Consider the following 14048-nt stretch of genomic DNA (forward strand, 5'->3'; position numbering starts at 1 on the left):
CTTGCCATTTCTCCACACATTAATCATTCTTCCTTAAATAACCTGACGTGTGCCAGCCGCCTCGCTTCCAGGAGGATGCTCTGCCCCCGTTGCCTGACAACAGCACAGAAAACTTTTTCTCTCTCGACACCAGCCCCCCCTCCCCCCTCCCAACCAACCCTCCTCGGCTTTAAATGTTATCTCTCGAGCCAAATGGTTCAAGTGTCACCTGATACGGCATGTCGCCCAGAGAGAGGCTGATTGCTTGGTGTTTGCAAGGATAATGTTTAGAGTGTGGACAAAAAAAGAAGAAAAGGGTTCATCTAATAGCCTACATTTCCCAGGGTTCAATGTCACAACAGGCTTATTGGTCAGTGTCTGTCTGCAGTGATGAGACTGTATTATTCTCCCTGTCGTGCTCTGTCCAGCAACACAACAGCTCACAATGGAGCAGGGCACAGCACCACCATCACGTAAAGTTCATTTGAATCACAACTAATTACAGCAGTGTGTCGTCATAAACAAGAGAGTACTAAACTACCGCAGAGAACACAAACACACATAACACAGACACACACAAACACAACACAGACACACAACATAATGCGCGCACACACACAAACAAGTGAATAATAAAAAAAAAATCAATGTCTCTTGACCACAGGAGCCCACACTGCTTAAAAGCCTAGTAAATCATCTCCCGTATCAATGCCAGTGACCTGCGGTATAATGTGCAAACCTTAGCACTTCTATCAGATGCTGCTTGTGCCGGGGATCATTAAGCAAGGTAACTGTGTCAGCAGGCCGCCGGCTAATTAACATTCTCAAGCAGGTTTCATCATTTTCTCAGCCCGATGATGAATTAGCGTTTGGGATCGTCCTCCGCCCAACGGATGCGGAACTGTTTTTTTGTGTGAGTCGTTTGGTTCGTTGGTTGGTTGGTTGGTTCGGCCTCCCCTGCACGCCATGCCCGGCTGCGTTTACGGTGCGGCGTTCACACAAAGCCCTTTCTTCCCCTCCCCTCTCTCCGTTTCATTCACACACTTTACACAGCTTAATTAGGAGAGGCAGCAACGGGGCTCCTGTTGGAAGGACCACCTCTAGAGGCGGCTCTCAGTGAAACGTGAATTGTGTGTGTTTGTGTGTCTGCTGTAGCAATGAGAAAAGCAGATTGCTCGCTCGGTAAGGAAAGTAACAATTCAACCCTCTTCTGAAATTACAGGATTGCACAAAACAACTGATTGTGTGTATGTGTGTGTGTCTGTGTGTGTGTGCATGTTTTTGTCTCTGTGAATGGGTGTAAGAACAAGAGAAAAAGTTGGGGAGAAAAAAAGGAACAAGTGAAAGCAAAGGATACGGAATAAGTGAGAGAGAGAGAGAAAGAGAGAGAGAAATGAGGCATGAGAGTGAGGGATAGAGAGAAAAACAGAGAGATAGAAAGTTGCATAGGGAGCGCAAGAGAGGGAGAGACTGTTCTACTATTCCTCCTTCAAAATAAAGAGTCCTGCAATTGAAGTCCTACTCCACAAGAAGCAAAGCTGCCAAATCTATCACAGCTCAACGTCCTCCAAGCTTCGCCACACCGTCAGTCAGTGACAGCCTATCAGACAAGCAGCGACACAGAGGAACGGCACAAACAGGCCCTGACAACAACACTACCACCCGCCCCCTGACAAACATCCCCTCCAGTGCAGGGGGGCCTCGCAACACAGCACGGCACAGCTGCAGCACTTCTCTGTTTACCCCTAAATTCATTTTCACGTTGCCGAGGCTCCAATGCCAATTCCATCATTACAGACAGTGAGTCACTGCACTGCTCCTCTGTCATGTCTCGGGGCAGTCACACACACACACTGAGAGGGGATGAGGACGCAGCAGGACCTGCGGAAGGGGAATGCGAGAAGCAAGATGGGCACCGAGGCTAATTGGTTGTTGACGGTGCCGCAATTACAAGTGACTCCATCATTGGCGTCCATCAAATTTATGATGCAAGACTGTCGGGTGGCTGGGGTGCGTAATTGCAATCAAAACATTTCGGCGACTGAAATTTTACATCGACGCCACTGCCGAGGGAGGGGGGCCTTCCCATTGGCGTCCCATTCTCCCTGGCTGTGTCATGGCTATATTTACACAATTTAATTGTCTGGACTATCCGAGCCGAGAACGAATGAGGGAATTGATTTCCATTTTTTAAGCACACTCACACATCATTTGTAATACAAATAGCCTCTGATTGCATTTTTTTCACAGTTTAAGAATACAAATCAGTGCAATCATTTGTATAGCTATGGGACACTGGAGAGAGAGAGAAAGAGTGTGAGGGAGAATGGGCCTCGATTGTATCAAATAATCCAGATCAAATAAGCTGTGAATTTTAAAGACCCCCCCCCCCCCCCCCCCCACCCACACACACACTCCCACCCCCATGTCATAAGTTCACATTAATTTAAAATGTACTGATACTCACCTGTCTTAACTGTAGTTGTAGACACAACACACAGCCACCCACAAAAGCCACTTAAAGCACCTGAGCTGACTGACCGACCGAGACTTCTTGTAGCCTTTACTGACGGTTGGAGGCTCACAATCGATACCTGGCCTACAGTCTCGCCTCTCCCGTTCATTACTAACCGCTTGGATTGCAAGTCCCGGGAGAGAGGCACCGGAGGGCTCTCGCACTTGTGCGGGCTGTCACACTGATGTCTCTCGCCTAATTGACTGACTGACCCCAGCAGCCGAGAACAGCTCCTCCGATGTCACCGTATTGATTACTACCTCATCACAACATCTTCAGGCAACTCCCGTGACCCACTCTCCCCTAGGCCTTCATCGACAAGAACTGGCTTCTTGGGGAAGTAAATTAGCGAGTCTCTGTGCAGCAATGTTGGGAAGATTTTTTAACAACACGAGAGGAAACATGCCTCATTTTCAACCAGAAGCATGTGACAGGGTGAAAGTCAGCGGCATTGAGGTGTGGTTAAATAGCCTACATACAAAACTCCTAACTGGAAGTTGAGCATTTAGCTTACCTTCCTTTCCTTGACAGTGCAAACTTGATTCCCTCTCGCTGAAAAGGCATCAACTTCTTCTGTAACTTCTCCGGCAGAGACGCAAACTCGTGGTCCACTCCATTGTCAGTAGCACCACTCTGACTGCAGCTTGTTGGGCTGATCTTTGCCATCTCTACAAATAAGCCTCAAAGAGGACAATGCATACACAGCGTGTAGCAGTAACGTTAGTTAGCAGGGGCAAGCAACAACAGCCTAGGGCAGTAAAAAGAGGCTGCACTGACTAGAAGTGTTGTACAGCTCATCTGACAGCGTTCAGCTAGGAGGTAGTCTTACTTCCCAAAACCAGAAAACCTGACTGAGTAGTTTGTTAACTACTTTAACGTCTGAAATAAAGAGGTACACCATTTAATGTTTTCACGCTCTACAGACGTTTCGCGCGGTTCCGTCGAAAATGTTGATTGCGTTGCTGTACGTCATTATGGCGCGACGTAAAGCTGTTATCATATCATTTATTCCCGTGAGGACCTCTGCTGCCAAATCTCTTGTGGTCAATTACAGCTATATTAATCATTCATATCTCATAGCAGGTTGGTTTGAATAATTGTATTTTTATGATATTAACTGAAATAGCCTTCAACGTTGAAAATGTCACATGTGATGTGTTCCTACAGAACAGATAATTGTGTGGTAAAGGAAGTTACCATTCTCCTGTTAGCGTTAGTTTCCCCTACCCTTGCCATTTCTAAGTATTTGGCCATATTTGTGACAGTAGTCAGTTGCCCAGTATGAGGATTAATGAAACTGAACTGACAAATCTGAGTCAGGTACATAATATAGCACATAATGTGTCCAAACAAGTCAGCTCTCAGGGTGAGCCACATTTAAATAAATATTGAAATGTACACTTTACTCTTTTAGACATATTCGTTGAGTAGCTTGAGTAGGAGGGGGGTTCTGTGCAAGCTTACGCGCTTTGATTGGCCATACGACCTGCCAGTCGCAGTGTTTCCTATTGACTCTGTTCTTTCTGTGTGAGTCCCGTATCCTTTGCCTAGTCAAGCGTCTAGTGTTGCTGACTTAGCTACAGATTGACTGCAACCAACCAGCAATACATGTTTCTGCGGCATAATTCATTAATCTAAAACACAACACCCTACCTGGTAAGGCGATTTTGGTGTAATTACTGTTCTCTGTGATGTACGATTGTCAAGATACATTACCGAAAAAAATACTCATTGCTGTATCGTTTACCTGATTCGGAGCTAGCTAGCTAGCTAGCGCCATTGGGTTCGTTAGCTAATGTTAGCCAGCTAGCTTGGACAATGCAAGCTGATTGGTCTGCTTGAAATCTTGCAATAGCTAGCTAGCTAATAAGATAACAAGGTATTCAACCTAAATGTATTGAATACGGCGTGAATATAGAACTGTGCATCATATTACAAATAATGTGTGACAAATGTCGTAAGAGTGGCAAGATGACACATAACCTCGCCAACCGATCAATGATTTCCCAGTACGTTTGCTAAAAATAACATTTGCGGAGGTAGCCGGCTAGCAGCATACAGAAGGCCTGTCCATTTTAACGTGCTTGCTAGCATAACTGCCTGGTTGAATCGTAACGTTATGGCTTCCTTGTTGCAACTGTTGTTTAAATAAGTTAATACAACATGACAAGGACGGTCAGTTTGCTATAATCGTAGTATTAAATAAGCGAACTCATCTCTGGTCAAATCAAAATAATCTCACGTTACTGTTATGATATGGGAGAAAGGCTTTTGCCAGGGTTTGGGCCTGCCATGTTCTCATGTGGTATAAAGAGGTATAGCTAACTAATAGCTCCTGCAACTTTGGAAACTTGTTTGAATTGCTATTAGCTACATTATAAACGCAGTAGTTGATATATAGTAGTTGTTGTTGGTATTTTCTGTAAGACTTGTGAATCACGGGATATATACACAAGGTTGTTGAAAGCTAACCTCAACTGGAAGCTCGCTACCTATTGCTACCTAGTACCTACCTTAATGTTTGGCAAGAACCACTAAACTGTTGCGGAGCGGTTTGGCAAGGTAGTTAGCTGGCTAACTTTAGCTTGCTAACTTCTGCTAACAAGTTGGTAAGCCACTAGGTTAAGATATTGTATGTAGCATTTAAGTGTAAACTAACTTAACATTTGAATCATGTAACGTTACAGTATCATTAAATAGCCTAATAGCGCAATGACCGAAGTTGTGAACGAGTGCCTTTTAAAATGGAAACGTTGTATCTGCGAAATACATGTAACCTTAGCTTCAGCCAGCTAGCCACGCGTCTGCCGGCAGCTTGCTTCGCGCTATGTGGTAGCTAACATTAGGTTACTTTACACTTACTTAGGCTAAGTTATAACCAGCTAACGCTACTGGTACGACGTTGACATTGGATCCTTGGCTGTATGAGGTATTGAAGTTAATCGAGGCTTTAGCAACCTAGTTTTGGCTAATCCATCTTGTCCAATGTGGAGACAACTGAGCACAAGTGACTGCACAATTAACTTGTCTATCTTGCTAAGCCTATCTCAAAATGTTAAGGGACTATATATGCTAACTAATTAATGGGTTAACGTTCAGTCTTCGCAACGATCCGCGGGCCTTGTGCTTAACTAGATGGTCGTTTAAACATGCCATATTTTAAGGGCTCTTGGCCTGCATCTGTCACAGGGAATATTAATAGCCCACAAAATGGTGCAGAAAAAATGCATGAGTTCCTATGGATTTTGACCACGCGGAACTTGGTGCATCACTCAAGAGGGTTCTCACCTCAGCGCGCAAGCTCCCACGGTCTCACCTGGGTAGGGTTGGCTAGGACTCATGTTACCTGCTTAACTAGCTATGCATAGTAGGCTACATAATCCCCCCTCAGCAGGTGGCAATATGGACAGACACATGCATGTTCTTACTGTATTTCTTTCAGTGCCATTCCTTATGTCTTAACACATTACTTTCTGTAAAGTGTTTTGATTACTCAAATTATATCTAAAGTAGCAGAGTTTGATATATTTTTTTACTTTGTGTATCAAAGATGCTGTAGTTGATTTGTATAGAAGCTCCCTTTAGTGACTACCATCAAGTGTAGAAAGTTATATGGTTTATGTTCATTACTGCAATTCCTGGAAGAAGTCTGTTGCTAAGAAACACCTTTCCCCATATGGAGCATCACAAGAGAGTGGACATGTTTTTTCCCCTTAGTAGATAGTAGCTGGTGCCTTAATTACTTGTGTTCCAAAGCCAATGCATTCTGAGCTTTCAAAAGATGTTCCCCCAGCTTTTCTGCTTTTTTTAGAGACTGTAGTATAGTCTCTCTAAATTGTGTGCCACCAAGGTATTTATTTTCTTCACATGAGTTAGGAGCTGTCCTCTTTCACAATGTCTCTAAAGGCTCGTTCATCTTTACAACCTATGAGTGTGAAACGTTTGGCTCTGTCATTCATCTGCCCTCCCAATCCCCCCCCCCCCCCTTTCCCATTTGGCTGTCTCAGAAAGTGGATGTTTAGGTGCACCGTAAGAGCTCCCCAGGAATTCCCAACACAAACCAGATATAAATAACCAGACTCTGGAAGTCCTCCATGCCAGACCAGTGCCCGAGTTGCTTCAGGGTGGGCTGTTTTCTGGACAAATTGTGACTTTGAGTCGTTATTGCTGTCGTGCTGAACTTGCACCCGGAGACCCAGTTTAATTGGAGTTGAGTGCGCTTGCCTCCTAGTTAGCTCTTCCAGGGTGAAGTTTCTCAGAGCGCACAGAATACTGGGATTTGCCCCAGTACTGACATTCGTCCACTCTAGCACCCGGAGTCAGCCTACACACAGCATTGGTTTAGTCCCTGCTGCTCTGTAGTGTGTGTGTGTATGTGTATGTGTATGTGTGTGTGTGTGTGTGTGTGTGTGTGAGCGCTGGTCTGTAGTGCATGTGTGTGTGTGCTGCTCTGTAGTGTGTGTGTGTGTGTGTGTGTGCACACTTGTGCACTACAAGAAAAAATGAACACGAGCCGAATTAAATAAAGGTGTGGTGGACTAAGACAAATAGCCAGGTGAGGGTAGGACATTGTCTGACCAACAGACAGACAGACCGACGGATAGATAAATAGACACTGACAGACAGACAGACAGACAGACATGCAGACAAACAAACATTAGTCTGGACACAGACCTTCTTTACTGGACACAGGGAGGTGGGAGTCTGGACAGAGGTCTGCAGACATGAGTGGACAGAGGGAGACGTGACGAGGCTGGACACAGACCCGTTGGCACTGGCACGGGTCTCTCCTCGGTCACGGGCGAGGGATCAGAATCTAAGTAATGCTGTAATGAGGATAGAGCCTGCAGGCATGGTGACCCTGTCACCTCCTCCCCCGCTCCTCTCCTCTCATCCCCATCCCCTTCCCCCTCTCTCCTCCTTTCCCCACTCTCCTCCTTTCATCACTCCTCTCCTCTTGCCCCAGTACCGTGTCACCTCCTCCCCCGCTACTCTCCTCTCGTCCACTACCCTTCTCTCCTCTCCTCTCCTCGTCCTGTTCCCTTCTCGCCTCCTTTTCTCTCTTCTCCTCTCTTCTTCTTCTCCTCTCCTCCTTCTCTCTCCTCTCCTCCTTTTCTTTCCTCTCCTCCCCCTCTCCTCTCCTCCCTGTGCATCATCACATCTTTGCCCTCAGGGACCTCATTAGGGCTGGTTGTTATTTGCCATGGCTTTTTGTAAACGCACAGTATTCTCTTCCCTTCCTGCCCTCCCTGCTTCATTACACTGTGGGTTCATTCACTTTTTGGGGGAGAGAAGTTTTTAACGCGCCCATCGAGAAATAGAGTTGTGAACATAGTGTGTGTGTGTGTGTGTGTGTGTGTGTAAGCGTGTGTAAGCAGTCCTCTTTGCTGGGGCGTACCGCACACATGCGTCTTGCGGACACGTTAATTACAGACCCCCGTTGCCGCGACAGCCGCCATCGCTGCTGCTGCCGTAGCCTTTCTTATGCAGATGATTCACTGCTGCTATACCCGCCGTTCAGTGGCAGTTTGCATTAAGCAGGAGAACATACTGACAGCTCAGGGCTACAGAGTACTGCATGTTTCACGTTTTTAGTGCTTCAGACATGTTGGTCCATATGTCTCACTACCTGTCAGTGTGTGTGTGTTTGTGTATATCTGGCAGTTTGTTCTATTGGTAATGTGTCCTGCCTGAAGGGTGTGTGTATGTGTATGTACAGCAGTTTGTTGTGGTTGTAATGTGTCAAGCCTGGAAGGTGTGTGTGTGTGTGGCAGTTTGTTGTAGAGGTAATGTGTCCTGTCTTGGGTTTGCAAGGTGAGTATTTGTGCTGGCTGCAGCCTGATTGCCTTGGAGCAGGGACCTGGTGCAGTTTAAATGGGCAAGACGCTCTGGGAGCATGTTTCTTATTTCGAATAGGGCACCAGTCCCTTGGGTGATCATGCCAGCTGGTTCAATCTCTCTATCTCTCTCCCACCTTTTCTCCCTCTCTCTCCCCCCCGCTCCCTCCATTCTGTGGGCTTGCGGGTGTCTCACTGCGAGTCTTGTAAGGTCTAGGCTGCTGAGGCATTTGTCGGGGTATGTTTTTTTTTCTGCAGGCGGTGGTCTTAAATTGGCCCCCTGGAAGCCTTGAAAGGCGAGCTAATTGTGATTTAGCCGGCTGAAGCATCTCTTTTCAAAGGGGGCTTTTAGCTGGGGAGACGCTGCGGGACCCTATCAAAGCAGCCGGCGCACCTCGCTGCCCTGCTCTCTCGCTCTGCAGGCGAAGCGTGACGTCCGACACCGACAACCTGCTCCGCTACTGACCGCTCACCCTCATTGGTCATTGGTCAGCATCGTGCTTGTGCGGTGGTGGTGGTGGGTTGCTGCTGCAGGTCTTTTTTTTTCCCCTCCCTTGCTCTATCTCTCTCTCTCATTCTCTCTCCCTCCCTCCTTCAGTCCCTGTCTCCATCTTTCTCTCTCTCTCTCTCTCTCTCATTCTCTCTCTCCCTCCCTCCTTCAGTTCCTGTCTCATCTTTCTCTCTCTCTCTCATTCTCTCTCTCCCTCCCTCCTTCAGTCCCTGTCTCCATCTCTCTCTCTCTCTCTCTCTCTCTCTCTCATTCTCTCTCTCCCTCCCTCCTTCAGTCCCTGTCTCCATCTTTCTCTCTCTCTCTCTCTCTCCCTCCCTCCCTCCCTCCCTCCTTCAGTCCCTGTCTCCATCTTTCTCTCTCTCTCTCTCTCTCTCATTCTCTCTCTCCCTCCCTCCTTCAGTTCCTGTCTCATCTTTCTCTCTCTCTCATTCTCTCTCTCCCTCCCTCCTTCAGTCCCTGTCTCCATCTCTCTCTCTCTCTCTCTCTCTCTCTCTCTCTCTCATTCTCTCTCTCCCTCCCTCCCTCCTTCAGTCCCTGTCTCCATCTTTCTCTCTCTCTCTCTCTCCCTCCCTCCCTCCCTCCCTCCCTCCCTCCTTCAGTCCCTGTCTCCATCTTTCTCTCTTCCCCTGCACTCCTCTGCTCTGAAACGGACAGCCAACTTGACTAGCTAATGACACCCCTCATCTCTCTCCCTCTCTCTCTCCTCTCTTCCCTCATCTCTCTCTCCTCTCCCCCTTTTCTCTCTTCCTCCCTCCCTCCTTCCCTCCCTCTGCCTCCCCCTCCTCTCCCTGCTGTGTCGATGCCCCTCCCCTCCCGCGATGTGAGTGGCTGGCCAAGCCGCTGACATCACTCAGGTCCAGCTGTTGATTTGGCGGTAGCCGTGCAGGCAGCGCCTGAGAGGCTGCCTGACTGACGATGGGTTCAGGCAGGTAAGGAGACGGAGAGGCTCGGACTGGAGCTCCAGTCAGCGCAGTCCGGTCTAGCCCAACCTAACCCAGCCCAACCTAGCCCAGCCCAGCCCAGCCCAGCGGAGCCACTCGGAGGGGAGGCTGCCTAACTGACTGACTCTCTCTGCTTTCTGCCTGCCTGCTATCAGCCATCTGCCGTTCTGTGCCGTGCTGTGATAGCAACTCTGCCGCGGCCCGATCACTCCTCTTTCACTCTGAACGAGAGAACACGCTTGCTCTCCTCCTCCTCCCCCACCTCCTCTCTCTCCCCTCTTCTCTCCTTTCTCTGACTGTCACCACCTGCTCTTCCCCTCCCCTCCACCCACCCCCCCCTCCCCCCACCTCCTCCATCTCTACCTCTGCCTCACCCACCCCTCAGCCAATGCTGCCTCGGGTACTATGGAAACTAAACCTCTAGCCAATGGACAGGATGAATCCCACCGTGAGCCAGGTGCGTCTCACCTTCTCTAAGGTGCGTCCAATGTGGGGGGTGTTGGTTTTTAAAATGTATTTCTTTAAAGAGGAAGGCATGGATGACCCATTTGGTTGTTTTTGGTTTTTTGTTGGTTTTCATTAATGTGTATTTTTATTTGACGTGTTTTCAGGTGAAGAAATTCGAAGCAGTCATGCAGTGCCGTTGTTGTCTATTTTTGTTGCCACGTTGTTAGAAAGCTGCTCTGCTGCGGGGGGTTTGATCGAAGTTTAATTTTATTGTTGCCGTCACTACGGGTGGTGTGCCGAGTCGTGTTAGTCGGGAGGGAGTGGGGGTGCATTTTTGAAATTTCAGATTTGCATTTCTTTGCACATTTCTCCTCTCTCTGGCTCTGTCTCCTCTCTGCTAGTTCCGCAGCAGTGGGCTCCTTCTGGAGTGTCTCAGGAGAAGAGTAGCTCGGGGCAAGCACAGAGCCTGTAATCTGGTGCACACATTGTGATGCGTCAAAACAGTCAAAAAAACACGCTCGGGTCTAGGGGAGGAAAACTTGTTTTGTTTTTGTGTGCGAATGTTTAACGGGTGCTTTTGAAAATGGCCAGTGTTCGTAGAGCTTCTGGTTCTTTGTGTGTGTGTGTGTGTGTGTGTCTGTCTGTCTGTCCGCCTGTTCTGATAGATCTAGTGTGTCTTAGTCATTAAGCCACAGTAAGACTAATTAAGGAGAGCACAGATAATCGTCGCGGCAATCGATATTTTGTCTGCCTCCCGGGGCTACCCAGGTGCAGTTATCACTGCCGCTCCCCAAACTTCTCTCTCTCTCTCTCTCTCTCACTCTCTCTCATGTTCTCTCTATCTCACTCTCTTACTCTCACTCTCTCTCACTCTCTCATTCACACACCTCTCCCGCTCCTCTCCGCTCTGTAAACCACCCCAGGGCAACATTAGCAAATATAATTTTTAATGCGCTGCGCTGCGCTACACAACGCTCTGCGGTGTAGTGTGTGTGTGTGTGTGTGAGTGAGAGAGCCGTGAGTGCCGTGGGGTAATCGGGGTAATTGGGGTAATATGTTTCTTGATGAGCCCCTCAGTCAGCCGACGAGGGAGGCAGGAAACTTCACAGGCAGCCACTGCTGCTGCTGCCGCAACAGCGGACTCCAAACTTCTTCATTAGAAAAACACCCGCCTGTCGTTTGCCAGCGTTTGCATAATTTTGGAACTAATCACTTTTACATGCATGAGGGTGACTTAAAGGACAAAACTCTGAAATGATTGGGCTAGTTGCAGAAATGTTTTTGCAAATCGGTGTGTATGTGTTTTAGGCATCTGAGCGCATAAATATGTGTGTGTGTGTCTTTGCACGGGAACATCTTTAATTACCTGGTGGTGCAGAATTGGTCCTAATTGCACTCTTGAAATGGCTGCCTTTTGCAGACACTGTTTATTAGCCCAGTCCAGTTCAGTCTGGGGCAAGAGGAGCAGGGGTCAGGTTTGATGAGCCTGTCTGTCTGACGGCAGAACACACTTTTAATGGGGGTAATAAAACAGAATGACCCAGGCGAAAACTGCGTCTGGCTTCTTGGCCATTTTCTGCCACCCTTTTAATGACTGTAAACCACTTTTGTCTGTCTGCAGTTTTTTTTTTTCTTACCCCTGTCGCTTCGACTTCTTTCATCGGTTTGATTAATTTCTTCTCAGTGGAATTTCGGTCTGATACCTCCTGCTTTGTTGGCACACCAGTCTAGATGCCTAGAGATTTGTGCCGCCCTTGCACTCATTTTATTTATTTGTATATATATATTTGTTTCTTTGCTGTAAATTGTGTTTACTGTCTTGGGCTTGGTCTTGGTCTGAGTCTGAGGTAGCGTTGTGTATCTGAGGTTGCTGCAGGAGTGGTCTTTAGTGTTAGTCTGAGGTAGCGTTGTGTATCTGAGGTTGCTGCAGGAGTGGTCTTTAGTGTTAGTCTGAGGTAGCGTTGTGTATCTGAGGTTGCTGCAGGAGTAGTCTTTAGTGTTTGTCTGAGGTAGCGTTGCAGTGTTTCCCATACATTGACTAATCTGTGACTGGGCGCCACGAAATAAAAATCGGCTGCCACAGATTAATATTCTATGTTTAATTTAATTTAATTTAAATTAAATTAGATATAAGATCAAATCCTTGCATTGCCATTGAGCTGCGCTTTTTACGCACGCAGCCTTGCCCCGCCCCACTCTCTCTCTCGTAGCCCGCTGCCCCTCCTCTGCATGTGCATTTAACAAAATATTCACAATTGTTGAAGGATTGTTGTTGCCACATAGAAGCATTGCATAGAAGACGTCTGGCTAAATTGCTATTAAATCCGCTTAGCATCTTGACCATGCTGCGCAAATTTGTTCAAAACTTCTGCATTGAAGTGAACTCTGCTAAGGTCTTATCACAACATAGTAGGCTACATTGAAGAGACTAAACTAATAGTCTGTAATACTGTTTGGATGTCGAATTTAGCATGCTTAGCCTACTTACAGCTGCTTGTCAATTTCGTTGAAGGGCTCATTTTATTGACTCTTGACTGAATTGCACTGCAAACACTGCGTTGTATATGTGAGGTTGCTGCAGGAGGTAATTTGGAGCCGGAGAGTAGAATACATTAGTGGTGGCACTAAAAGTCCCAGTGCGAGTTAATACCCCCACCCCCCACAGAGGCACTTTCTGCCCCCTTCCCCTGGCTCTGTGTCTCCGGTGACACCTCAGAGGCATGGGCTTCCTCCTCCTCCTGCTGAAGTGTGTGTGTGTGTGTGTGTGTACGTATGTGTAGCGATGCTGATTGCTTGACGCTTCACACAGTGTGTGACTGTATTCCTGATAGTTCATTTCCCTCCATCTCTCTCTCTTTCTCTCTTTCTCTCTCTCTCTCTCTCTCTCTCTCTCTCTCTCTCTCTCTCTCTCTCTCTCTCTCTCTCTCTCTCTCTCTCTCTCTCTCTCTCTCTCTCTCGCTTTCTCTCGCTTTCTCGTTTGCTTTCTCTCTCTCTCTTTCTCTCCTCTCTCGTTCTCCCACATTCTACCTCCACGCTCTTGTTTCCAGCCTCAGAGCAGGCTTTGGTGTGAATATAGGCTGTGAGGATGAGGGAGAGTAGATTGTGTGGGGGGTGTGTGAATCAGATGATGTTTCCTATGCCATGTCAAGCCCTGCATGCCTCCTCAGCTCTCCTATTGTAACTGTGCGTCGAACAGAGCGTGAAGGATAGCTGCAGGGTGTGTGTGTGTGTGTGTGTGTGTGTGTGTGTGTGTGTGTGTGTGTGTGTGTGTGTGTGTGTGTGTGTGTGTGTGTGTGTGTGTGTGTGTGTGTGTGTGTGTTATAGATGCTTGTATGTTGTGTCAACTGCGACGGTGGCACCAGACGCGTCCCGTACACTTGTGTGTGTGTGTGGTTATGAGTGCTTTAACAGGAGACAGGCTCGATCAGCCCACACACAGCCTCTCATGCCTTTGCTGTCAGGGGGGAGGAGAGAGAGGGGGAAGGGGGGGGGGAGGAGAGAGAGAGGGGGGGGGGAGAGGGAGAGAGAGAGAGAGAGAGAGGTGGGTGGGGGGGGAGAGAGAAAGAAAGAGAGAGGAGGGGGGGAGGGAGAGAGAGAGATAGAGAGTGTGGCAGTGAACAAGGGATAGCGAGCAGGAGAATGAAGAGCAGGTTGAGAATAGAACCGTGTTTGAGCACACACACACGCACACACACACACACACACACACACACACAGTGGGTGATGATGAGGCAGAGGGAGAGAGAACAGAGAGGGTGAGAGGCAGCGAACAAGGGATAGAGAGGAAGCGAGCGAGCGAGAGGATGTAGAATCTCTCT

At 47.8% G+C, this 14048-nt stretch overlaps 2 protein-coding genes across 4 annotated transcripts in view; one reads left to right on the plus strand and one right to left on the minus strand.

The window, feature by feature from the left end:
- Window positions 1–3421, minus strand: part of zranb3 (zinc finger, RAN-binding domain containing 3) — a 71342-nt gene extending 67921 nt beyond the window's left edge. The window contains exon 1 of the mRNA XM_076303535.1: window positions 3009–3421. Within this exon, the coding sequence (XP_076159650.1) occupies window positions 3009–3160 (152 nt within the window). The 5' untranslated portion in view covers window positions 3161–3421. The remainder of the gene's footprint in view (window positions 1–3008) is intronic.
- Window positions 3422–4029: 608 nt separating this feature from the next.
- r3hdm1 (R3H domain containing 1) overlaps window positions 4030–14048 on the plus strand; it is a 56877-nt gene continuing 46858 nt past the window's right edge. For all 3 annotated transcript variants that reach the window (XM_076303536.1, XM_076303537.1, XM_076303538.1), the window contains exon 1: window positions 4030–4150. The gene's annotated coding sequence lies outside the window, so the exon portion shown is untranslated. The remainder of the gene's footprint in view (window positions 4151–14048) is intronic.

The sequence above is a fragment of the Alosa pseudoharengus genome, unplaced genomic scaffold (assembly GCF_046254945.1).
Source record: "Alosa pseudoharengus isolate Yale_2024_CS ecotype anadromous, Long Island Sound unplaced genomic scaffold, YU_APseudo_1.1 YU_APseudo_1.1_scf_24, whole genome shotgun sequence".
Lineage (NCBI taxonomy): Eukaryota > Metazoa > Chordata > Actinopteri > Clupeiformes > Clupeidae > Alosa > Alosa pseudoharengus.